The sequence below is a fragment of the Poromitra crassiceps genome (genome assembly GCF_964638095.1).
Source record: "Poromitra crassiceps genome assembly, chromosome: 12".
NCBI classification, from domain to species: domain Eukaryota; kingdom Metazoa; phylum Chordata; class Actinopteri; order Beryciformes; family Melamphaidae; genus Poromitra; species Poromitra crassiceps.
Window position 1 is genome coordinate 39,669,294 of NC_139632.1, and position 27,483 is coordinate 39,696,776.

General features: G+C 43.6%; 1 protein-coding gene across 1 annotated transcript in view; it reads right to left on the reverse strand.

The window, feature by feature from the left end:
* mcf2l2 (MCF.2 cell line derived transforming sequence-like 2) overlaps nucleotides 1-27,483 on the reverse strand; it is a gene marked incomplete at both ends in the record, with an annotated part of 194,736 nt that overhangs the window by 46,504 nt on the left and 120,749 nt on the right. The window contains 8 exons of the mRNA XM_083647099.1: nucleotides 5,219-5,359; nucleotides 6,266-6,346; nucleotides 10,637-10,759; nucleotides 12,049-12,141; nucleotides 12,352-12,444; nucleotides 13,367-13,436; nucleotides 17,147-17,262; nucleotides 18,921-18,987. Coding sequence (XP_083503225.1) covers nucleotides 5,219-5,359; nucleotides 6,266-6,346; nucleotides 10,637-10,759; nucleotides 12,049-12,141; nucleotides 12,352-12,444; nucleotides 13,367-13,436; nucleotides 17,147-17,262; nucleotides 18,921-18,987 — 784 coding nt within the window. The remainder of the gene's footprint in view (nucleotides 1-5,218; nucleotides 5,360-6,265; nucleotides 6,347-10,636; nucleotides 10,760-12,048; nucleotides 12,142-12,351; nucleotides 12,445-13,366; nucleotides 13,437-17,146; nucleotides 17,263-18,920; nucleotides 18,988-27,483) is intronic.

A 27,483-nucleotide genomic window follows, 5' to 3' on the forward strand; every position in this document is an offset into this window, starting at 1 on the left:
TTGTCAGAGTCTGAGGGTAATGCGTGGGTGTGCCTGCCACGCAGGGGGGAGAATGATATGGGAAAGTGGGGCACAGTGAATAACCAATAAAAATAAGCATAAAATAAGATAAAAGACAATTTGTGCTATTAAAAAATAAACCCATCAAATCCTAATAAAAACATACTTTAAAAAATAATCAAATAAAATAAATAAAATAAATAAAATACTATAAGATCTAATAACATATAGGGTCGAGTGAGACACCGGCTCAGTTACTGGCTGGCCGACAACAGGTCGCCCCCCACCTCAGTCACCTTGGCTACCATCAAATCCATCCTACATGAACCTATACTGGACAATATTTTATAATATACTATAGCATTACATATCATTACCATACAATATTATATACTATATAATAATATAGATATAATATAATATATAATATAATAATATAATACCACAATATAACACAACACATTAAGTCCAGGTTCTATTTCTCCTGATCCAGTTCTTGACTTTACCTTTGAAGGAGGGATAGGGGCTGATTGTCTTAATCTCAGCTGGGAGACTGTTCCAGGCTACTGCCGCTGAATAAAGAAAGGAATTTTGGCCGATGCATCTTTTACATTTTACTGGGACCAAGTCTGTGGGGCTCCCTCTAGTGCCGTGCCCATGTACGTCACTGACCTTGGTGAAGTAATGTCTAAGATATTTTGGGACAGCATTGTTAACTATCCTGTGGACCATTCCGAGTTTGATTTGTTTTACTCTCTCCTCTACTCTTAGCCACTTGAGGCTGTCGAAGTGAGACTGTAGTAGGTGAGTCCTAGGATTCAATTGTAAAATGAGTCTGACTAATCTATTTTGTGCTGTCTGGAGCCTGTTTTTCAGTGACACTGCGATGCCGGTGTACCAGGAGGAACATGCGTAGTCGTATTGACACTGAACCAGTGCTCCCGCTAGGATTTCCAGAGCGTACCTGTTGACATAGGTGGAAATCCTGGAGAGGAATTTCACTCTCTGGTTGACCTTTTTGGCTACCCTCTGCGCCATGCTCTCTCCTGATAAGGTGTTGTCCAGCACACAGCCCAGATATGTGACCTCCTCCCTAGCTGAGACCTCTACGTCTCCCACCACCACCCTAAACCCCGGAGACCTCCTCAATTTGATGGTAGAACCAAAGAGAATGGCTTCTGTCTTACCTAAGTGGAGGGACAACCTGTTATCAAATCAATTATGGAAACTGGATCATCTGTCACATAAAGTAATCTTGGCGACAAACTGCATCAGCTCGTACGGCTAGTTTGAATGCTTTGTAAACATATGAAATATTCAGCAATCAGTTGTGCAGGGCGTTCACAGTCTGGCAACATTTGGACGAGCCACGGCTTCCTCCATTTTCTCTGATTTAAATGCAAGATGCAGCGTTTTGTTAATCTGTCGGTGCTCTTCTGGGGATCACTCTCCACACAGACTAGATGCAGGGATACTCCATTACAGGGAAGCAGACAGAGGTACATAATCATAGGCAAGCATGAGTATTATGCAGATAAAACACCGCTTTGATTGAATTTGTTTGATCTATTTGACTTCCCATGTTCCTTCTTTGTTTACACTTTAACATCTTCAGGTAGGTTTGAGTTTGAAGTATTTTCATGACAGCTCCATGCCAGAAACTTCCCCTACCTGCCATGAGAATAAACGGCTAATCATGTTAGTGACTGAAGAGTGTTGTCCCCCATGCTAACTCACTAACAGTGTCAGGGGCTAGCTCGTAGCTCCGTTTGTGAAGCCAATGCACAAGTGACTTAAACCTGCATTATTTTGATCCGCCTGCAGGGGGCTGCAAAAGAAGGCCGGTTGTATGGAAGTGAATGGGAAAATGACCATAATTCTCACTTGATGTATGGCCTCAGTAAACACTTTCCTAAAGCTGTGTTCACACCAAGATATTTATTTTTCGCTCTGTCGCTTGATTCAACCCTTTGGAATCGCTCTGTCGCTCTGTTTAAATCGCTCATCAACAGGCACACGATTTGACGGACATGTGGGGGCTATAACGTTACGCAATGTCATACTGTTTGTCCACTACGAGCCACTGTCATTGTTTACAAGCTAAAGCCTATCAGCGTGCTCCTAATGCGAGCTCCATACCGGTAGTACAGACTTCACTTCATGTCAGCTGTCAGCCTGTCAATGCGGTTTGTTGCCACACAATAAACCAGCGGTTTGTTCCAAGCCAGTGTGATCCTTGACTCGCTCTCACACGGCAGCCAATCAGCGTTGAACAGCGAGCGACTGATGCCAGCGTAATTTCGCTCGAGTTGGGATATTTCATCTCGAGCGACGAGCAAATTTTCTCCCTATCGCTCTGTCTCTGTCGCTCGGATGCCCAGAGATTTTTCTCCCAGGCGAATATACGCTCAATCGCTCGTTTGCATTGACTTTGTATGTAAACTCGACGCCAGCGAAAAACTTTAATAGGTCGGTGTGAACGCAGCTTAATGAGTTTACGGTCTCAATCGCTGGTTTCAAGTCTTCTTCAATACAGCATGATGTTCCGTTTGTAAAGTATGGTCCCATTTCGTGATTGACAGGTCGCCTGTCCAGTGATCATGCAGCTCACAGATCGTGGACCAATAGCAGGCGGCACTGCGGCTCTTGTCGTCCCAAATTCACCTCACTTCTGGCTCCAAATAACCAAGATGGCGACTGTGAAAATGCCATCCGGCTTCAAAATGGGAGTAAAAAAACCAAGGGGTGACGTCACGGTAGCTGCGTCCATATATTTATACGGTCTATGGCTAAAATGTTAGCATGGAGCCTACTATCACTCAACATCGGGCCAACAACATCAGTCTTCATCTACATCTCCTCTTCATATTGAAGTGGATTTAACAGTTGAGATCAGTGAGGGATCCCACTAGATTTAACAACTGAGATCAGTGAGGGATCCCACTAGATCTAACAGGTGAGATCAGTGAGGGATCCCACTAGATCTAACAGGTGAGATCAGTGAGGGATCCCACTAGATTTAACAACTGAGATCAGTGAGGGATCCCACTAGATCTAACAGGTGAGATCAGTGAGGGATCCCACTAGATCTAACAGGTGAGATCAGTGAGGGATCCCACTAGATCTAACAGGTGAGATCAGTGAGGGATCCCACTAGATCTAACAGGTGAGATCAGTGAGGGATCCCACTAGATTTAACAGGTGAGATCAGTGAGGGATCCCACTAGATTTAACAGGTGAGATCAGTGAGGGATCCCACTAGATCTAACAGGTGAGATCAGTGAGGGATCCCACTAGATCTAACAGGTGAGATCAGTGAGGGATCCCACTAGATTTAACAGGTGATATCAGTGAGGGATCCCACTAGATTTAACAGGTGAGATCAGTGAGGGATCCCACTAGATTTAACAGGTGATATCAGTGAGGGATCCCACTAGATCTAACAGGTGAGATCAGTGAGGGATCCCACTAGATCTAACAGGTGAGATCAGTGAGGGATCCCACTAGATTTAACAGGTGAGATCAGTGAGGGATCCCACTAGATTTAACAGGTGAGATCAGTGAGGGATCCCACTAGATTTGGCCAGTCTATTTCATGGAAAGAGCTGCTGTTCCCACTGTTGTGCACAATCAATGACCAGTGATTTATTTTCTGTATTCTGTGAGTCATACTATCCAGTGACTGTCTAGTCAGTGTCTCATACACACCACAATTACAGTCCTCATGACACGTCTAAGAGGGTCACTGCTTCTGTGAGGCAACAGTAACCAGCATCCTCTCTGGTCCTATGATGACCATGTGATGGCCGTGTGATCTGTAGCCCCAGCTCACTTCCTCTTCCTGGCTGACCAAAATGTGTGTGTGTGTGTGTGTGTGTGTGTGTGTGTGTGTGTGTGTGTGTGTGTGTGTGTGTGTGTGTGTGTGTGTGTGTGTGTGTGTGTGTGTGTGTGTGCGTGTGTGTGTGCGTGTGCATGTAAGAGAGAGAGAGAGAGAGAAAGAGAGAGAGAGAGAAAGAGTTGAAGATAATATGTAAGGGAACAGCAGAGCTCTCTTGGGCGAAGGCTGGGTTTTGTTGAATGCCTTTAGATGCAGGGTGTGATGTCGGGTGAGTTGATGTAAATGACACTTTTACAGAAGTTTGCAATGTTTCTTTAAATTATTTACTCGTGCTATCTGTTTTCTTCTTCATGCAATTCATTCGCACTTTCCTTTTATTTGTCATGTCAATTGGTGTTACACCTTGGTTTATTACTGAATTACTATTTTACTACTATTATTACTCTTACCTAGAGCAATTTACGATGAATGCAGGGGGACTACAGGTTAAGTATGAAACTTTTTACGAGCTTTTTAATTCAATTTTAAATCAAAGACCTACTGCATCTATAAAAGAATCCTGAACACTAAAAAAAACACGAGCAGAGAGATTTCTCATTGGTAAAGTAGGGCACTGGAAAAGGCAAAATTCAAAAAACTTCTGAAACCAAATGCAAGGCTGAAAGGCAACATTTAATCATATTTAAAACCTGTTAAGCCCGTGAACTTAGATAACTCAATTTAAAACGCATTAAAGAAAAATCCCAGCGTTTTTAATCACATTATGATATTTGCTATTTTTCCCTCAGATCCCCCCCCCCCCCCTCCTTACAAATGCTGTCTCAATATGATTGATTTTACTTTTCTGTAAAGTTGAACTTCTTTATTGGTCCTGAATTCATATGACAGCCTTTGTCAGATGGATAAGTATCATGCAAGGTTCACAGTTTCGTTTTCCACGATGTTCTTGATCAAATCAGGATAACTACATTACACAGACAGTGTAATGTAGTTATCCTACTATAAAATAGTGCTGTGCAATTAATCACATTTCAATCTCAATTAAAATTTCGGCTTCCCAGAATTATGAAAGCAAGATAACCGAGATATATATATATATTTGATATATATATATTAAGTATTAAGACAAGTTTTTTTCAAGTTCAATAAATGCACGATTTCGCCAAAGTCAATGAGTAATCGCATTAAATAATCGTGATCCCAACACCAGTCAAAAATAATCATGATTAAGGTTTTTGCCATAATTGAGCAGCCCTACTATAAAATGAGGAAAACTCAACTGTCCTTCTGTCTGTCTGCGTCCATTTCTCCTCAACAGGTTGGCCATCCAATCTGAAATTGCACATGGGCATTGAGCATTGAGCATTGGCAGGGACTGACCTTGAGGGAGTGTTTGAAGCTGTAGGACGGCGTCTTCTCGTGTCCGTCCGTGGTCTCCTCTCGTTTCTTGCAGAACAGCAGCATCTTGTTGTACAGGAACAAGTGTCTCTGCATGGGCTTAAACCTCGCCAGGTCCTTCACCTGAAATCAGGTCATTAGCCGCCAATCAGTCTGTCTTTCTGTCTATCCAGTGTCCATCCATCCCATTTTCATATAGTATCCTATTAAAGTTCACGTGTAGCATCTTTAAACATATTATTGTCAGCTTAATTGTTATCCCATGGTAATGGTATATTTACCGAAAAGTTTACAAATCATGATCGAGTGTTTCTTCAGATTAAAGCCCTCATGAAATGAAGCCACCGTTTCCCACCAAATCTGACGCAGTGGCACACCGTGTACAATGCAGTGTCGAGGCCAGTAGGAGGCCTCTCACCAATGGTTTTGTTTACTTACAACTATAGTGATGATTACTCAAAATGAATGTGGTAATGATCTATTGACCTCAAAACTACATGCACAGCACCTTTAAAGGATGACTTTACTGATAATCAACCCACCTTGTATCATCTAATCTCGGTAATATAAGCACATGGGCAGTGTTTACCTTCTCTCTCTGTTTTAGTCATGGAGTAAAATCCTCCTGCAGAAACTCCGCCCCTGCCAGCTGCAAGTCATTAGGGCTCGTTAAGGCTTTCCATGGATGTGCGCATACATTAAAAAAAACAAAAAATAAACAATAACAGCAGCCCTCGGAGCAGATTCCGCATCTGAAGCAGAACTTCCGCAGCTCCGTTGTGACGCGTTGTGGCGTAAAACGCGTCACAACGGAGCGCTTTGCCAGAGGAAGAAATGGGAGATCTCCATGAGGAAAACAGAGAGAGAAGGTAAACACTGCCCATGTGCTTATATTACCGAGATTATTAATGATACAAAGTGGGCTGATTACCGGTAAAGCCATCCTTTAAGTTGATATTCGTCCAGGCCTGTCATGGCGTATAGCTAACATCATGCGTGGACCGACCGTGGTGCAGTGTGGTGCAGTACCTTGCTGTGGCCTCTCTTGTGGTCCGTCCACACGTTGAAAGATCCCTGCATTAACAGCTTGCCCAGCTCGCTCAGGTTCCCCTGTCAATGCAGAGACAGAGCCGGTCATGCTTTCACAGCACAGTATAATATGTACTGTATTTTTGCACACGTCTTTGTACTGTAGGTCAGTCCTTGCATCTCATTCATTTTTGCACACGTCTTTGTAGGTATGATACAGTCCTTCCTTGCATCTCATTAATTTTTCTTATCACATTTTATTCTCTCCCAAATTGTACTTGGCCAATTCCCCTTGCTGTCTCGGTCATTGCTCCAGTAGTTGCTCTCCACCAACAGAGTTGTGGAGTAGCACATGCTTCCTCTGATACATCTGCAGTTGCCAGCCGCTTCTTTTCACCTGACAGCGAGGAATTTCCCAGGCATGGTGTCGTGCATGGCAGGATCACGTTATCCCCCCCCCCCCCCGAACAGGTGCCCTGACCGACCAGAGGAGGCACTAGTGCAGCAACCAGGACACATACCCCCAATCTGGCTTCCCACCAGCAGACACGGCCAATTGTGCCTGCCCTGTATGATGGACGCCCGACCAACCCATATTGTAACGCGGGGGCTCGAACCTGCGACCCTCGTGTTGTTAAGTAGGGGATCTACCACTGCACTACCCAGATGCCCCATCATTTCTGTATCTTATCTTCATCTGTACTGTACATTTTACAAGGTAATAAGTAGCTAACAATGCAAACACTGGACATGCATGGACTGCTGCAGGCTACCTTCAACTGTAAATCTGATCAAATGAATAGCTTACAATGCATATTTGCATGTCTGTCACATGCATTTCTCTATATTTGTTCTTCCATCGGCACAATAGATCATGTGAATACACTGGCACATTTGCAACAACCTGCCAAGCAGTCAATGAAGATCTTATCTTTGTGTTTTTTTTCCTGCTGTGTCATTATTGTCAGTATGTTTGGTTTTGTTACTGCATCTGTCTCATTATACTCTCTGTTTGTCATTATTGTCAGTATGTTTGGTTTTGTTACTGCATCTGTCTCATTATACTCTCTGTTTGTCATTATTGTCAGTATGTTTGGTTTTGTTACTGCATCTGTCTCATTATACTCTCTGTTTGTCATTATTGTCAGTATGTTTGGTTTTGTTACTGCATCTGTCTCATTATACTCTCTGTTTGTCATTATTGTCAGTATGTTTGGTTTTGTTACTGCATCTGTCTCATTATACTCTCTGTTTGTCATTATTGTCAGTATGTTTGGTTTTGTTACTGTATCTGTCTCATTATACTCTCTGTTTGTCATTATTGTCAGTATGTTTGGTTTTGTTACTGCATCTGTCTCATTATACTCTCTGTTTGTCATTATTGTCAGTATGTTTGGTTTTGTTACTGTATCTGTCTCATTATACTCTCTGTTTGTCATTATTGTCAGTATGTTTGGTTTTGTTACTGCATCTGTCTCATTATACTCTCTGTTTGTCATTATTGTCAGTATGTTTGGTTTTGTTACTGCATCTGTCTCATTATACTCTCTGTTTGTCATTATTGTCAGTATGTTTGGTTTTGTTACTGCATCTGTCTCATTATACTCTCTGTTTGTCATTATTGTCAGTATGTTTGGTTTTGTTACTGTATCTGTCTCATTATACTCTCTGTTTGTCATTATTGTCAGTATGTTTGGTTTTGTTACTGTATCTGTCTCATTATACTCTGCTGCTGCGATGACCCCATTTTTCCATAGAGGTCATTACATTTTCACTGAATCGAATCGGTAGATTCTACAGATTAAATGTCCTTCTACAGTGTAGACGTCCACACCTTGTCAGTTTGGTTGGATTTGGTTACACATTTGCATTTCAGTTACATTTTGTTGCTGCCTGGCGGCACGCTGCAAAAGGTTTCACGTCATCAAACAAGTCATTTAGTATTGAGTCTAATCTAATGTTTCTTGAAGCAAGTCAAGTAAATGTGGTCAAATTATTTTCGGATTCATGAATTTTCTGAACTCAAATCAGTTTGCATCAAAGAAGCGACCGAGGCCTTCAGAAACCCTTCATCAGCAGGACATCCTGTCATCCATTTCTCATCACACATTTATACACTTGTCAAAATCATTTTGTTATTTTACATGAGCTATTTTTTTTTTACTTACAATAACGTAACTTGTTTCGAGTCATTTACTTGAGATAAGCATCCTGTATTGTTCATTTTTTTTTCATAGCTTAGTAACACTGAACAATTTTAACGCTATGGTGAAATCTGTTGAAAACAGGTTGTCTGTGTGCAAATGTTTTATCTGATCATTTTAATATTATTCATATCTACAAGTATGTGCTTTGTTTTATGTTGAAACTTTGTGTTGCTGCTATCCTTGACCAGGTCTCCCTTGTAAAAGAGATCATTGATCTCAATGGGACAAACCTAGTTAAATAAAGGCTGAATAAATAAATAGCTAAATAAATAAATACTTTTTTTCAAAATGACTGAATTTAGGATAATCACAAGCCCAAAGGGCTAATTAGGCTGTTGTGGCAGATTAAATGTATGATACACACACTTTGATCTCGAGACACACAGTTTAAAGTCAGTTGGTATCAAGGCTCTCCATTCGGCATATTTACATGTTGCAAGTAGACATGGTTTTGTCTTTGAGGATGTTACATTTTGCAAGGGCCCATGGTTTTGTCTTTGAGGTTGTGAGCCATGAAGGTACATATTTAGACTCAAAAACCTTCCAATCAAACAATTGTTAGGGGAAATTCTGATGTACACATCAAAAACACCATTATCACAGACCCTATCCACACTTTGATCACAATGAAGTCGGTGCCGTGATAAAGATCCAGTGAATTCCTTGTGTCCGCTGACTCTTGAGCGACCCCGACATAAACCCACAGAGAGCTGGGTGAGGGGCTGAGGGGACAGAGCTGATATATATATATATATATATATATATATATATATATATATATATATATATATATATATATATATATATATAAACTGTAAGGGTCTGCAATATATATATATATAAACTGTAAGGGTCTGCAACAGATATATGGCCTCGTGTGTGTGGATTTTAGCCTGGTAAAACCATACTGATCAACTATGATCAACTCACATTCTTTTTTGTTCTACGAATCAATCTGGCCTACAGTTCCCAGCGATTTCCAGAAATTACAAAATCCACGGACCAATCAGGGACCTGCCTCATAGTTGACAAAGTAACCGGCCAATCAGGGACACCGCTGGCAAAACAGTAGGGGTGTCACAATATATCGTCCCACGAAATTTCGCGATAGTAAAACGTCACGATATGTATCGTTGAGATGAAATCTCATATCGCGGGAAAAAAAAAAAAAAAAAAAAAAAAAAATTTTTTTTTTTTTTTTTTCAAAAAATAGACTAAGAAACGTCTTTGTTTGTTGAAGTTCAATGTGTGGAAAGTAGTTCAGTTGAACAAGTCTCTGAAGAGACACATGAGAAGTTATACAGGAGAGAAACCATTCAATTGAGTTTCTGGCAAAACTGTTTACTTGACAGGAAAAACTGAAGATGCATAAAAAATAGATTAAGAAAAGTCTTGTTGTTTGAGTTTGAAGAAAAACTGAAGATGCATAATGAGAATTTATACTGCTGAGAAACCTTTTAGTTCAAAGTAAATCTAAGTGACGGTGTAACTCATTCTATTTCAAGATAAGCCTTATCTCCAATCTCATGTTTTTTCTAGTTGTTATTGTAATAACAATTTCCCACAACAGCATGTTTTGTATTTGTGCATTTCAAATAAAATACTACTTTTCCAGTCATATATTGTCATTATTCAAGTTTAAAAAAATATTGTTAAAATCGTATCGTATCGTATCGTTATCGTGAACCCAGTATCGTGATACGTATCGTATCGTGAACTGAGTGTATCGTGACACCCCTACAAAACAGTAATGGCGGCTCCCGAAGCAACGAGAGGTAACGTTAACGTTAGCAGAGTAAACAGCCATAAGTTGCAGTTATTGCAGAAATAGACTCAATAACGACCATTAAACAAGAACAAGAGTATGCACCAGCGGAGTTTCTTGGCACAAAATACATTTTCGCCATTCTTCTGACTGGATTCGGCGACGATGATTGGCTGAAGGAGTTGTCTGTCAAGTCAAGTACTCCCACCCACTGAAATGGCTGTGGACGGCTCGGAGTCCAGACTGATAGGTAGCAAAGCAGAATGTGAGGTCACGTATCAGGATGCTTTTACCAGGTTATGTCGATGTGGGCTCTGGGAGGAGAAAATGTTCCATTCTGGTTGTCACGATAATGATGATGATGATGATGATGATGAAGATGATGATGACCTCACTGACCTCAAAGCCAGTGATGGCTATCTGGTGCATGGAGTCGTTGACGGACTTGATGATGTCCAGCATGGTGGCCAGAGCCTCCTCCAGCTCAGCCGTGCCCTCACCCTTACTGCACTTCAACATCTCCTGGAGAGAGAGACACAGTGAGAGAGAGAGAGAGAGAGAGAGAGAGAGAGAGAGAGAGAGAGAGAGACACACACACACACACACACACACACACACACACACACACACACACACAGAGAGAGACAGAGAGAGCAAACAATTACAGGAAGCCTGATGCGACTTATTCAACAATAATTAAACCAAATAAATCAATGCAATTAAATTCAGCTTATTCCAAGTTAGTTTGAAACTACATGTCTACTATGTATATATATATGTAAATAGGGCTGGCCCGAATACCATTTTTGGGCTCCGAATACTCTGTAGTAATCAACAGCGAATATTCAGATATTCTAATTCTAATATTCGGAAATTCTGCGGCGGCGCTTATTTTAAAAAGTCACTTTGGGGAGTTGGAGGCGACGAATCTGTCCGTGCAGCTGGCTGCTGGCTCTCAGGGCCTGTGCTGCCCACAGCCTCTCTCATATGACAATTTCAGCCTCTTCTGGGAACGCACACTGTTTGTTAGAAACAATGGCATAATTGGCTGGGGGCAAAGCTACTCTCTTCACACATTTCATACTTTGTAGCCCACTGAGAGACTAGCGAGCGTTAAGGGCAGTTTATAAACTGCCTGCAGTGATTTATGATTCCAATTTCTCTGTTTACACAGAGCAGCTACAAGTGTTGCTGTAAAACAAGCGGCTCGGTTTCTAAGTAAATGTCATCAGCTGCGTGAGAAGATGTGCAAGTATTTGTATAAGTGTTGTCTGTTAGAGATTTACCTTCCTTTCCTTTCCTTTTCTATTTCTGTCAGTGCTATTCCATCTATTTATTTGCTATCAGTTGAATTGTGGAATTGAAGTGAATCAGTAATAATACTGCGACTTGAATGGCTTCAGATTAGATTGTTGAGAGCGAGAGCGGGTGAGAGAGAAAGAGAGAGAGAAATTTGTTGTTTTCTTGCGACGGACGGGGGAAAAAAGGCGCCGACTGGACCAGGTCAGCGTGTTCTCATGTCTCAATAGGATAAAAAAAGGTGAGAAACATGTCAAATAATCACAGGAAAAGTCAGCAGAGTCTTGCAGCAGCGGTGACACAAGGCCAATGTCAGTGCTCACTCCCATCTGATGCTTAATTGCTCCGTTAATTAATTGCTTAATTGCTCTATTCTTCAAAAGGTGGGTTTCCGTAAAGGTAAAGTTTGAGACCCACTGGTGTAGGGTAACCGTGTAGGCCCTACACGGGGTAGGGTACTGTAGGGTGTAAGGTGCAGAATTTCAGTGTAGGTGGCTGCAGGTAGTAGTTACCTTGAGCATGAGTTGGTATTTTGTGATCCTCTGGACGGGCTTCAGCAGATAAGCATCCAGAGACAGCTTGTGGTCCAGCTTCTTCTGGCACTCCTGTTGTCAGAAATACCAATGGTTGGTTGGAATTTTTAGCATTAATGTTTTGTCATTACTGTGGCATAAATGGTCATATAGGTGTATTGGGGGGGGGGGGACTCTTCTCATCCACCACCGATGTGTGTGTGTGTGTGTGTGTGTGTGTGTGTGTGTGTGTGTGTGTGTGTGTGTGTGTGCGTGTCGCGTGTGTGTATGTGTGTGTGTTACCTGAAAGAAGAGGCTGTCTCCACACTGTCTCCAGAGGACTTCAGAGCGTGGTTTGTTCTGACAGTACTTCTCATAGACCTGCAGCTCCTCTTTCTGACAACACAAACAAACAGACCGAGGGACGATTACAGCCAGGCGTACAAAGCAGCTCCAGCCAGCTGACAGTCTGTCCTCAGACAGCTGTGGCTGGCCGGGGACATTTGAGTCTGTCAAGTGAAGTCTACTATACGTCCTCAGCTTCAGCTTCAGCTGTGGCTGCATGGGGACATTAAAGTCTGTCAAGTCTACTATACTTTGCCGGGTCGACAGCTTGTCTTCAGCCTTTCCTAAGAACTCCCAGCAATGCAAACTATTTTGACTTTTTCGTAATTTCTTGCTATCAGGTAGAACAGCAGCTATGTTAGTAATGTAACTGTCTTGGCTGACAGAATTTCCATATTGTTGAGTCTAAAGCAGCAGCTTGTCTTTGCTGGCATTCTCTGCTACCGCTAAAATGATTCCTAGTCTTACCCATGATGCAGTGCTACTGTAAACGTGACTATAGAGTACCGCAGGGAAGACCTATTTTTGTAGGCTTTATCCAGAAATCTCCGCCATTTTGGTTCGTCGGCGGAAAAGTCGATGGGCTTTTAGAATGGGAATTCCACTTAAATGCATAAAATAAGGTCTGTGGTCAACAAAGGTTTGTGGGAATGCGAATTTGGGTTCAGCAGGATCATCTTCAGAAACGTGAATAACGTTTATGCCTTTTGAAGCGTTTTCTAAAAATTGCCTTTAAAAAAAAACCCATTTACGTTCCAAAAGTCATAACAGTTATTCACATTTGTGAAGATTATCTGAACCCAAATTTGCGTCCCCATAAACTTGTGTTAACCACAGACCTTATTTTATTTATGCATTTACCGTAGGTGAAATCCCCATTCTAAACCCCATTCACTTTTTGCCTGACGAACCTGGAAGTATACTTCCACACTCATTCCTGCGCTTCTCTTTACTCTCTATATCCCTCACTCACCCTTTTTAGGAAGCAGGTCCCCACCAGCTCCGGTTTTTCTGCACAGTTTTCCAGCTCCTTCAGAAATGTCCTGCAGGTAAATTTACAAACAAAAAAATAAAATTTAAATAATTACGACAATATCTCAGAGAGATGAGAATTCCCTCTATTCACATGGCGGCCATATGTGAATCACATGGTAGCCTATGTAAGGTGGGAAACTGAAGCTAATGTAAACAATCGCAGGCGCAACTGGTTTTGGACCAAAACATACACCAAAAGTTTCCTTGAGAGGAACAGCGCTGGAAGCCAAATTCATCGGTCCAAGTGAGAGGTGAGAGGTGAGAGCCACTGCATTGACAGGAATAGCCATGATGTTGAAGCTACAACTGGCTCACACACCAGAGAACACTTCTCAATAACGTTACCTAATCATTGCAGAGTTTCTTCATGTTGTTTTAATAATTCCCAACCAACCGGAGCCCTGTACTACGAAACTAGTTTAACAGATCCGCGATAAGTCCCTTTGATCTGGTTTGACTGAACAGGATCAAAGCTATCTAGTTAACTGATACTACGACGCTGGTTTTTTACTAGGTAAGTGGACCTGGGATCTGCCTGTGCACGCGCACGTTTTTCGCTCGTGCACAGGCGCGCGTCCACGCGAAAGAGGTGCGCTAGCCAATCACCTTATGAACAGCTGAGTTGATCCACGCCCACACCTTCATTTCCACACCCATTTCCTCGTTCCATGAAAGCGCAGTGCATGATCAGAGTTTTAGCGGATATTTAATGTATCCGCGATTTAATGTCAGAATGAAAATCCGCGTTGGATAGTCTGCTGAAGGGCTGTCTAAAGCAGCAGCTTGTATTCACATCAGTCATTTGATTTACTGTGATCAGCGATTTCTGTCTGATACAGCTGCATACATTGATACAGCAGCAACAAATGTAATGTGTAATCTCAGTCTATACATTTCCACAATCTGTAAGCCTATTTAGACCATAGATTTAGAAACGCATGCTCAATGAATAATGATCTCTATCACTTTCACAGTTCCAGCTGAAAGATGCAAGAATAGCCTGCATATTTAGTATTGGGGCTATCCATATTATCCCATATCTATATTATATGTAGGCCTATAGGCTTTTCTGGCATGTAGGAGAATATCACCCTCACTCCATTTGAGGGTCCATTCATGATATGCGCCGCGGTGATTAATAGGGATCATATTTCTCCACGCATCGTTGAGCTGTTAAGACATAAAGTGGTAAGTAGGCTTAATTTAATTATGTAGCCTACAGAGCCACAAATGTTTTTCTTGTTATATTCTCAGTTGACTGCAATCTATTTTTCATATGGCGATCTTATATGAACGGTGAGTGACTCCAGAGAGCCGATTATATGGGTCTGTCATGGATTTTGATCTTATCCTCTGAAGCTAACCTGGTCGCGACCAGGTTAGCTTTGCAGCGTCAGTTGCCATGGTGATTGAAAGTTAACTTGCTTTGTAGTACGGCTAAACCAGGTTTAAACTCAAACTTACTCGGATAAGGCATTAAACTAGCTTCGTAGTACAGGCTACAGGTCTAATTTTGGATGCGTTGGTAAATAGTCACTGCGAGCGTCAGAGTGCACTCTGGTGGACCCTTCAACAGCTAAGATCAGGGGTGGGCAATTCTTTTCCTTTGGGAGGGGTCTCATGAGAAACCCAGATTGAAGAAATATTGTCATGCTGTAAATGTTATCACAGAAGAGGTGAGAGAGAGGAGCGAGCGGGTGGAGATCATGGATGGGCAGTAATCTGCCTGTGTGATGTCTTAATGTGCTGCTTCTTCATCAGCTGGACGACTATCTTGTCAGTTTACTCTCCTGATGAGACTACAGTACATTCAATATTATGTATCTGTGCATGCATGTGCATTTTTGCGTTTACGTGTGTGTGTGTGTGTGTGTGTGTGTGTGTGTGTGTGTGTGTGTGTGTGTGTGTGTGTGTGTGTGTGTGTGTGTGTGTGTGTGTGTGTGTGTGTGTGTGTGTGCGTGTGCGTGCGTGTACGTACACCCTTTGTCTAGAAGAGTAACCCAATGCTACTTAGGAGCCAATTGGATCACAAAGGGTTGCTATAGCAAAACTAGTCTTTGCACACAGACACACACACACACACACGGAACACACACTGTGTGTGTGTGTGTGTCTCTCTCTCTCTCACACACACACACACACACACACACACACACACACACACACACACACACACACACACATGCCCACACACACACACATGCCCACACACACGACCCATAGGTAGAGTAACCCTACACTAGCCATAGGAGCTCTGATCACAAGAAAGCCATCATGGTTGCATACAGGACAATGGCTGTCTATCACAGGCATTGTCTCCACCAATCACCACCGAGGAGAACGTGGAGGGGAGCTTAACGTTCATAAATTCAAGTAAAAGTAAACATGAAACTTAAAACGAGCCTATAGTTTATAGGGCCATTTAGTGGGTGAGAGTGAAGTTAGTTTTTTCACTCAGAACAACCTGCGTCTATTCTCCTACTGGGACGTAAGTAGGGGGCTTGGCCAGCCCCGGCTGGGTCACCTGGGCGAGGGTGTATGATGTTGCTGGGTCACCTGGGCGAGGGTGTATGATGTTGCTGGGTCACCTGGGCGAGGGTGTATGATGTTGCTGGGTCACCTGGGCGAGGGTGTATGATGTTGCTGGGTCACCTGGGCGAGGGTGTATGATGTTGGGTCACCTGGGCGAGGGTGTATGATGTTGGGTCACCTGGGCGAGGGTGTATGATGTTGGGTCACCTGGGCGAGGGTGTATGATGTCGCGAGACCCGAAACATCCTATGACCCCAGGGTACATCACTGAGGATACGTCCCAGTTATGCATCCATGCAATGTTTTTTCTCTTTATAGGAGTGATAATTATGCAAAGGTGTTGTTGATGTGTCATTTTGGAATAAACTCTTCATTGACAATTTACAGGTGCAATCTGCTGTAAAAATCAAAAGTGGGACTCATGCCAATAGCATAACGAGCTCGTTATGCTATTTAGACATTTTACGACACATTTACCAAAGCTTTTAGGCCTGGTCAGTGGTCACAGGGTCACGAAGCATTGAATCGCTCTGAGAAACATTGTGAAATGACATGAGCCCAATTAGAGGAAAGACATAACGTGTTACTGCAAAGAGGAGACTAGAGAACTAACCAAACCAGTTGGTGTGTGTGTGTGTGTGTGTGTGTGTGTGTGTGTGTGTGTGTGTGTGTGTGTGTGTGTGTGTGTGCGCGCACGTGCGTGCGTGTAACTGCCTCCAGCAAATAGATCTGGAATGCAGGCTACAGTATGGATTGGCCAATTGCACTTGGCCATCCCCCCTCCCCGGTCGCTGCTCCACCCTCTGCCGATCTGGGGAGAGCCGTAGGCTAGCACCATGCTTCCTCCGACACATGCGCAGTAGCCAGCCGCTTCTTTTCACCCGACAGTGGGGAGCTTCACCGGCAGGACGTAGCACGTGGGACGATCACGCTATTCCCACCAGTTCCCTTCCACCCCGACCAGGTGCCCCCCCGACTGACCAGAGGAGGAGCTAGTGCAGCGACCAGGGCACAGAATCCAAATCGGGCTTCCCACCCGCAGACACAGCCAACCGTGCCTGTATGGACGCCCGGAAGCCGGAGATAAGACGGGGGTGCAAACCTGCGACCCGTTTTCTCCTGGTGCCGGCCTGATGGGCGGCGGGTGTATATATGCCAACAAAATGCCCCACCCCCCCCCACGTACCTGTTGTGAAATTCATATATCTCTGGCAGATTGCCAAACAGCACGTCTCTCTTGTTCTCCAGCGACGGGGGGATGAGGTGGCTCAGCTCGGAATTATCCAGCTCTGCAAAGTAACCCTGGGTGGTGGGGTGAGGAGGAGAAGAAGGCACATACGAGAATTAGTCATAAATAAACTGGCTAGGTAGCAAAGCTAGTCATGTCAATGCCTCAGTGGGTCTGATCGTCATAGATTACTCACCTCTGCTCTACGCGCCTGCAGTTTCACTCTGTTATATAAACTCAATACAGAGATAGATACCTATAGACCAGGGATACTCAACTTGCTTTGCCCGCCCCGGGGGCCACTTTCGTGAAATGATAGAAGGCCAGGGGCCAGTTAATAAACAAACAATATACATTTTTCTGTAGCGGATTGTAGGTTTTTGGGGTGTCAGCCAGAGTTTAGTCTGACAATGTTGTGCACGCAGCACACCGGATAGTTAGTTAGGTTAAGTTAGTACATACATAAGTGCCTGGGTAGCAAGCAGATGGCGGTATTTGACAATTTAGCAGCTAAATCATAGATTATTGAAAGATATTCCATATTCCAGACTGAAATGCTATAACAGAAGTGGAGTATTGACCAGAATGACATGAACATTTGGACACTTATTCAGCGGGTATCTTGCATGTTGCGTTCAGGTGCACTGTAAAAAAAATAAAAAAATAATTTTTTATTTTTATTTTTTGTGTGTGTGTGTGTGTGTGTGCAATTCCATCGCGGGCCACACAGGGGGCGCCCGCGGGCCGCATGTGGCCCACGGGCCGCCAGTTGAGTATTACTGCTATAGACGATGAGGGTGAATTATACACTAATTACTGTATACAGTCCCGGGCCGGCACACTACTCTGTTTCTTGTAATCAATATATGTTCAGAATCAATGTATTTGCCGATAGTGTGTTGAGTTGAACCTCTTTGCTGGTGCACAGTCCAATAGGAAATCAATTTGGATGTATTGACCCCAGGAGGCATCTTTTGAGTTCACATGAAGTCCATGCACTGATGAGGATCCATTTATGAGGGTTATGAGATTCATAAGGAGATGAGATGCAGAACCCTGTCAACTGAATGGAAGTCAGTGGGATTATTGAAATTAGGCAGGCACCGGTAGATGCTGGTACAGACATTTCTATCAAGATTTTCACGTATTAAGACCTATTCAACTCAGGTTAGCAGCCATTCACATAGAAAGATATACAAGATCTCTCTCATGAAGAAAATGGCAATTCCATCTCATTTTTGGTCTAATTGCCGCCCAAACTAATGGCCTACATCGGCTCGTTAATAAAAGTAATAGATTGGATTGGAACTCGGCATTGGACGGTACTTAAAGATCAGCACTGTATCTGTCAGTTTGCTTCAAGTGCTAAAACGGGTTGGACTTAATTGTTGGAATATAGATTCCTGACTTTCCCTTTTGAAACCTTTCTACACCTTTTTCTAAACCTAATTTCACACAGGCGGAGAGACAGAAAGACACAGCGCTTTCAAAAATGTCTGAAATCAAATACTGTATACTGCTGCTTAGCATTTTACACCGATGTAAAACAAATGGATGTGTTGCCCCATTCAGAGATCAATTTGATGGAGGGAGCGGTTAACTTTAAACGGATTCGGCTAAGATGAAGCAAGGTGCAAGGTATATTTTGAAGGTCAGAGAAACCTCTATATGATAAGGGGGAAAAATGGACGATGAGCTCATTTGCCGGGAAAAGCCGGCGGACATACTGTACCTCCATGATGCTTTGCAACTCCTCGACGTACAGCCGCTCGGTTTCAATCAGCTCAGTCATGATGTGTCTGGAGAGACAGAGAGACACAGACAGACAGAGAGAGAGAGACACAGACAGAGAGACAGACAGAGAGAGACACAGACAGACAGAGACACAGACAGACAGACAGACAGACAGAGACAAGTCAAGTCAAGTCAAGTTTATTTATATAGCCCTAATTCACAAGCATGTCTCAGAGGGCTTCACAGAAAGTATGTCTAGCTAATTCTAGCTGACACAACAGTAACAAGAATATACAGAATAAAGATAACATTTGAACAATTGATAATATAGAAAATATAGGAATGAGGGGAGAGCAGAGGAGAGCGCAGGAGAAGGGAGAATAGCAGGGGGAATGTGAGAGAGTGATGGGGTGGGGAGGGAATGGGAGATGTTGGAGGGTATAGGAGGTGGGGAAGGAGCAAGAGGAGAGAGCAGGAGAGGGGAAGGGAGGGGAGGTGTGGGGGAGAAGACACAGACAGAGAGACAGACAGACAGACAGACAGACAGAGACACAGACAGAGAGACAGACAGACAGAGAGACAGACAGACAGACAGACAGAGAGACAGACAGACAGACAGACAGAGAGACAGAGAGAATGAGGTGTGGCCTAATGTGTACCAAATTACTATTATGGAGCCTTCTCAGCAGAACGTCCCCTTGGTCTCTTCATTTATCCATTTATTCTGCGTGCTTCTACTCTGTTTGAGCATCCGGTGGAAAGTCTGTGCAGGCAGACAGCACTAATAGATCAGCGAGCCATTCTCAGACAACAAATAACTCTTACGGTAAGATGCTCTTCGGATGCACCAGAGAAGCTTTTAGTCTACTTTGTGGCTCTGCTATTGTCTGGCAAAGTTGTTCCGCTTGGAACCACAATTTGCAGAACAACAACATGAAAACCTATTTTCACTTTGGGCGGGGGCATTTAGCACGCCCCAGAGGATGGCTTGTTTGTGGATGTGTTAGGCGAGCTAAGCGGTCAGACATCATCGTTGTGTGAGGAAAACGATCATCGGATGATCTTTGATTGGTACCTGCAATAATATGACCAGAATTGACAATTCGTACTCTTCTCTTTAGTGGGAGGAGCCTGTACTCTCTTTAGAACATGTAGCTACCATCGCAGAATGAAAACCATTTAGCCTTCCGGCTTAGATCTGAAAGCTGCAAACAAGTTAGGGCCAAGCCGAGGCCTGGGGACAAACAAGTTAGGGCCAAGCCGAGGCCTGGGGACAAACAAGTTAGGGCCAAGCCGAGGCCTGGGGACAAACAAGTTAGGGCCTAGCCGAGGCCTGGGGACAAACTGGGACGCACACATCCGCCTATGTACAGTAGCTAGTAGGACATGTGACATCCATACTAGCAATGCATACACCTTTAGAGTAGTAGAGTAGTAGTAGTACTACAGAGTCTTTATTTATTTATATCATTTTGCAGCATGACGATTAACAAACATACAAAATAAAACATGGTCCTAAAGACATACGGTTAAAGAGACAAAAAAAAACATAGGATTTGGTCCTAAAACACATACAGATTTAAAGGACAATACATGTTCAAACATCGGATAGCCTCTGGGACAAACGAGGACATAGCTCCGCCCAGAGGGAAGGAGGGGAAACTCAGAGTGCAGACTTTGTGCCGCTTGATTGGATAGCATGGCAGACATGACATGAAGCAGCTGAGCTGAAGACTGTAAAACACCGACACAACCACCTGGTCAAAGCAAATATTTCCTCCACATTAATGGTCCCTTTATTGTGGCCGTTTGTATGAGTGCAAAGCGTCCAAAAGTGTGTGTGCTTTATGCCGTCACGAGCCTCCGGGAGGCGCTGCAGTGGCTTATTTGATTACAGGACAATAAATCTCAAAAAGCATCTAGGTGTGTGTGTGTGTGTGTGTGTGTGTGTGTGTGTGTGTGTGTGTGTGTGTGTGTGTGTGTTCTTGCATGCAGTGTTGTAGTAGCTACTCGAGTCCAGGACGCAGACTTGATTTTCAGGACTCGTGACTCGACGTCAGCACTGATGACAATTATTCATGCCTATCGAGTGTGAAGGTGGTCGCAAAAGAGCTGCATGGTCTTCAGTCTCTTCTTAAACATAGAGAGAGATTCAGCAGATCGGATGGAGTTTTGGTAAGTCATTCCACCACCGGGGGAACTTAGAGAGGTTAAGCTGAAGGTGGCGTTCTTTCATCCGGGCAGAGATATCTGCAAGGCACGATGAGCTCTGCGCTGAGAAGAACCGTGGGGGTCATCAGGCGGGAACGATAGGAAGAGCTCAGTATCGTCAGCATACAGTAACTGTGATATGAGAAACCATGGGAGCAGATGATTGCTCCAAGTAAGGCGGTGTGTAGATTGAGAAGAGAAGGGGACCTCAGCACTGACCCTTGAGGCACCCCCCTGTGGATAAGTCGTGCGGCTTGGACACTTCCCCCCCTCCAAGACACTCTGAAAGATCTCCCTGAGAAGTAGGACCTGAACCAGCAGAGGGCAGATCCTGAGATACCAAAGCTCAGTGAGTGTGGAGAGGAGGATGTGGTGGTTAACAGATCTAGCAGCAACAGAGCCGAGGGTGCAGTCTCCGCAGAGTGACCCTGCTTAACCCATTGATACCGGATGCAGCATTTGTGTGTGTATCCCTTAAAGGGATACACACACAAATGAGGGATATACGCGCAAATGCTGCATCAGGTATCATTGGGGTTAAAGCCAGACTGATTTGGGTCATGCAGATTGGCTTTTCTTTGGTGACTCGGACTTGGATTCGAACACGGTGTGACTCGAGACTGGACTTGAACTCGAGACTACAACACTGGTTGCGTGTGATTGCCACTGTACCTGTGTAAAGGCGATTGATTTGTTCAATGTAGATTCACGCCTGTGCGGAGACCGTCGCTTCCGTACTTGGGAAGAACATCTATCAACTAGCAGATCAGAAAACACGGTGAATAGTCACGCTCGGTGGTGATGTGGCACTAGGGTGTGTGTGTGTGTGTGTGTGCGTGTGTGTGTGTGTGTGTGTGTGTGTGTGTGTGTGTGTGTGCGCGCGTGCGTGCGTGCGTGTGTAACTTCTCGCATGTGTGTGAATTAGAAGTGTGTAGTCATGTTCCTGGCTGACCCGCATGTTCTGCTCCCGGGGGATAATGGCCGAGGAAGATTATTTTTCTTCACACCCTCGGCCGATTCAGATCACCACTACCTGGCCTAGTTCCCAAAGGCTGGTGTACTGTGACCACATTGAACCATGAAGTGCCCTGGATGCTGGAGAAAAACAAGTCAGGAGGAGAAAGGGAGAGAGAACGCTGGGGAGAGGGTCGTTTCACGTGGTCAGGTCTGAATCACACGTCAGCATTTCCAAGTTCTGCCGCAAGAAAAGCTGTGGCAAGCCTCCGATTGGCTGGGCTGCAACGGAAGTCTGCGTTGCATTGGTGCATCGTTCAAAATGTACCACCCCATGAGTTGCATCACGCAAATAAGGGCCACGGTTGGTCCAAAAACATGCATGCGGCCACTACACACACTCATGCTGACGGTGGCCGGTGAAATATGTCCTCTGCATTTGACCCATCCAGGCTTCTTGTCCTTTCCTCCAGGGGGCAGGCCAGGAGCAGTGGTCGCTATTTCTTTCCAGCGCCCGGGGACCTTCATTGGACCATCATTGGACCAACTCCAGATGTTGTCGTCACTGGTCGGATGACGATCTTCTGCATGTTTTTAGTGGGGGGTTATGTACGGAGGAACCCCCTGGTGGGTACGGGGGGAGAACATGCAAACTCCACACAGAAAGGCCCTTTCGACGAGATAGCCCACGCATTTCGTTTTGGTCTGAGGGCTAATGTACACCGCCTCCGGAACAGATGTGGTATGGCTGCGAACAGACCCGCACAGTTTGTTCAGCGGCTGAGGGGAACTGGGGGGAATAGTGTGATCCCCCCACACGCTACGTCCTGCTGGTGAAACTCCTCGCTGTCAGATGAAAAGAAGCGGCTGGCGACTGCACATGTATCGGAGGATAAAGCATAATGCTCGTATATGGCAGCAGAGGGGAAAACAAATTATATATATACACATATATACTGTATATATATAACACTGTATATATATACTGTATATATATATATATATATTGTAAACTGCATACTCAAAAGGCTTTTTGGGGCAGTGCTGATGCAAGTCTGTATTTTGTGTTTAACATCACTCTTACTTTGTTTTAACAAAGAATGTGCTTATACAAGGACATAGTGGGATAGCTTTGTCTCTGCATACTGTATGGCTGCTAGAGAAATGACTAACACAAGCACACAACATGTGAGCCAGTACAGACAGTAATAATGACCTAGTGTTCACTTGTACAATTTTACACACACACACACACACACACACACGCAAACACACACACACGCACGCACACACACACACACACACACACGCACGCACGCACGCACGCACGCACGCGCACACACACACACACACGCACACGCACACGCACACGCACACGCACACACGCACACACACACACACACACACACACACACGGCCTCCTTATGAGACTAACGGAGAACACTCAGCCATAATTAGGTTTATTGCACACGGCGTGCATGTCAGCTGATGCACTTCAGATGCCATGCATTCCAGGCTCTCCTAAACATGACTAAATGTCAACTAAATGTTACTTGGCAACCAAAATAGTTCAAGTAACTAAATAGGCAAATTGACCGCTTCACATTTGCATACTTCTTATTTGAAGAAGCCTGTGCTTGTGCTGGCCTGCATTGGGGGAGGGAGGCACCCTGAGGTGCTTGAGGGCGTTCCAGGGCCCTCCCAGCAAAATGAGGGATAATTTAATTTCACTCTAATTGAATTTTCTTAGAAACGATCACAACTACAGAATGTATAGGAATGACTATAATGCAGGGTTTCAGTCCCACAACTACAGAATGTATAGGAATGACTATAATGCAGGTTTTCAGTCCCACAACTATGACCATAAACAGAGTTGTACAACTTAAAATGGTCCTGGCTCTACTGCTGACCTTTGTTTTAACCCTCTATGAACCTACTGTTTTGGCACAGACTTGTGACAAAATCTGACATGATGCCCTCGGGCTGACCTCGCCCTAGGTTCTTTTAAATCTCCTCTTAAGACTCACCTGGATACTCAACAAACTGGATATGTGCTGTAATTAATTAATTATTTCCTTTCTTTCCTTTCTTTCTTTCTTTCTTTCTTTCTTTCTTTCTTTCTTTCTTTCTTTCCAGCTCAAAAACCTACAAACTACATTAGTTGGCCGCATGGTGGCGCTATAACAAGCACAGATAGCCAAATATCACTTTCAATGTCTGCCTTATTGGATTTTCTATGACCATGAATCCATGTATAGTGCAGCAGATAATTGCATATTTCAGAAGGACAACTGAGTTTGGGAAACATGCCTTTAGCTCTGCTGCTCCTTTCTCCTGGAACCTGCTACAAAAGGATTTGAAATTACATTCCCTCATTAGGATGGATCATTTCAAAGAACAAATTGGACAACTGCTGGCAAAGGAGTGCTCATGTTTTTAAATTGGCCTGCATTTGAATTGCGAACCAATTTTATTTACTTCTCGTGTGACCCTATTGTCTTGTATTTTTTTTACTTGTGTTGGTTTTAATGTATTATATGTGGAATTAACTGTATGCTGCTTTCTGGGCCAGAGCCCACTTGAAAAAGAGATGGAAATCTCAATGTGATTACCCTGGTTAAATAAAGGATACATAAAATAAAATAAAATAAAAAATGAAAGCCAAAAGCACAATAACCCTCTAATTGTCCATAAACGTATGGAACATGTTGTAAAAAATATAGGGTTGGGGCCCTAAATACTGTAACATCCCCACACACACCCCACCAGTTGAAAAAACTGGTGCTGAACTAAAAGAGACTCAAGGTAAAGAAAGGAATGTCTGCAATCAGTATATTGAATATAGCATATTTAGTGTATAGTAACTTACAGTTATAAAGTGTTCCCAAAAATACAGTTTCTCAGTAGTAAGGCACTAGTGAGAAATACAGCAATGAGTGAACAGTGTGACCACATGCCCTGCTCTCCCCTACATAAAGCAATCTTATTTAACCATTCGACTTCCTGTGTAATGCCTTATCACTACTGTATACAAGGTGACCATTAAGACAGTCAGACACAGTTTCTGGGTTGATTTGTCTTACTGCCTGGTTGTGTGCCAGGGTGAGACCTGCCAACTGAAACTACGATATGGAGACTTTTGAGACTGTGTGTGTGTATGTGTCCATGTGCTATCTGTGTGCGCAGGCATGCCTTCTTGCAGGCAGTGTGTGTCATAATATCCTGAGGATGATGTAAAGCAGATAGAGGAAGGAGAAGAGGCCCCAAAGTGTCTCCTTTCTTTGTTACTTCTTCTCATCCACCCTTCCTCTTTTTAAATTCAACTCTTCTGCTTGAAACTCTCCTCCATCTGTTCATACTTGCCTTTGCTACCACCCTCTCCTTCCTACCTCCTCTCACCTTTTCTTTTGCACCACAGGTTTCAAAAATGTATTAAACATGGGTAATTTACGGCAGGGCGATGTGGGAAATTAGGACTTTAATCATGAGAGAGATAACGAGGAAAAGAGTGGAAGAGAGATACAAAGTATGGAGACAAGATATGTGGGTTTTTATGCTCATCTAGACTTGGACAACTAAACTACCATATTTTGGGGATTGATTTCTGATTAAGGCCAAGGGGCAATCCTTTTACCTCAAAGTGATATTGCACATTCAGGTATGGGATACAACTAGGTTCGGGTGACCTACACCTATCCCGATCATTCATCCAGTGTCATTAGTCCTGTGTGATCTGTACACCTTCTGGGTAAGTATACATGAACGAGTCATGTATAGCCCCGCTTACCCTTGGCTCGGCTCTCCCGCACTGGCACACCCTGTCAATTCAGGCGCGGCTATCTTAAGGTGACCAGACGTCCCCGATTTTCGGGGACAGTCCCCGTTTTTGGGGACCTGTCCCCGGCTGGAGCTGTCCCCGAAAATGTCCCCGATTTTCTACTGGTGACTGCGGCCGATATGACTCTAGCTCTAGCAGGCTCATTCTCAAATCTCGAGTGAAGATACTTACAGGGTATGACTGTAAGACCTACAGTACAGCATCCATTGGGACCAACAATGCCATGCTACCTTGTCGGGAAGGGGGCTAAATAATACATTTTGAAAAACCGGCATACATGGGCAATTTCAAAGGGGACCCTTGACCGCTCTCACCTCAATATATCTGAATGAGAATGGATTCTATGAGTCAATGTTTTGATCCAGGCATCCAACAAGTGTTTACATGTTTTGCTGCTTCCTGCTCTTCCAGGAAAACATTGAAAAAGCAATCAGGACTCTACGGAAAATACTTTGTGAGATCTGAGGCTTTTCATAAAACATCTGGTGCTGTAGGCTCAGAAGGCCAGGCCAATGCTGCTGGAGAACACATTGACATTGACAAATGTTTTGTAAAGGGGCACAGTGAATGACGTGTGTGTGTGTGTGTGTGTGTGTGTGTGTGTGTGTGTGTGTGTGTGTGTGTGTGTGTGTGTGTGTGTGTGTGTGTGTGTGTGTGTGAAATGTCCCTGATTTTCATTTGATAAATCTGGTCACCTTAGGCTATCTGGCTACATCAACTTACTATTATTACTAGCTAATTGATTGGGGGCTGTTAGACAGCATTTGGGACACCAACCTATACTATCACTATTCATCACAGTATTAATAAAACTAGATCAGCTCACACTGAACCCCATGCTGAGTTCCACAGCAGTGATGTCACCAGTGTGCCCTGGTTGCGCGCTGACATTCACTCTATTAAACTAAGCTAGATTGTGCTCTGACAAGAAAACTAATAGATTTATTGGAATCCACAACCCCAAAAACCTATGTATAGACCCAAAAACTGGGTTTCTATGTAGGCTATTTTAGATCATGAGATATCATCACAGCTAGTTTTATGGTGGCCATCTTGCACGCCATCTTTGCTACAGCATTTCACATAGTAGTTATGACAAAAATAACACTTATAATAAAGAAATGTGAGACCCATAAAACATTGTATGTTACCAAACATAGGTTACATGCTCATTTAGTACAACACGTGGAAGCCATCTTGAAAAAGGGCGGCCAGATTTCTGAGTGGCCAGCGCCCTTTTTCAAAAGAGTGCACCTTGAAGAGTATCTGTGCCAAATGTCATGCTTGCATCACAAAGTGAACGATCCTTCTGAAATATGCAATTATCTGCTGCACTTCTATCAACATGAATCCATGTACCCCCCCTTTACCCAACTACAACATTTTGCTTAGAAAACTAACCCACCTTTTGAAGAATACAACATTACAAAATAAGAAATAGAGCGAAAGAGTTGCAATTAGTGCCTCCTGAGCAGATTTATTTTAACATTTAATTTATTTTCATGATTTTTACATTTTCCCCTTTCTCTCAGGTACCCCCTGTAGTACCTCCACG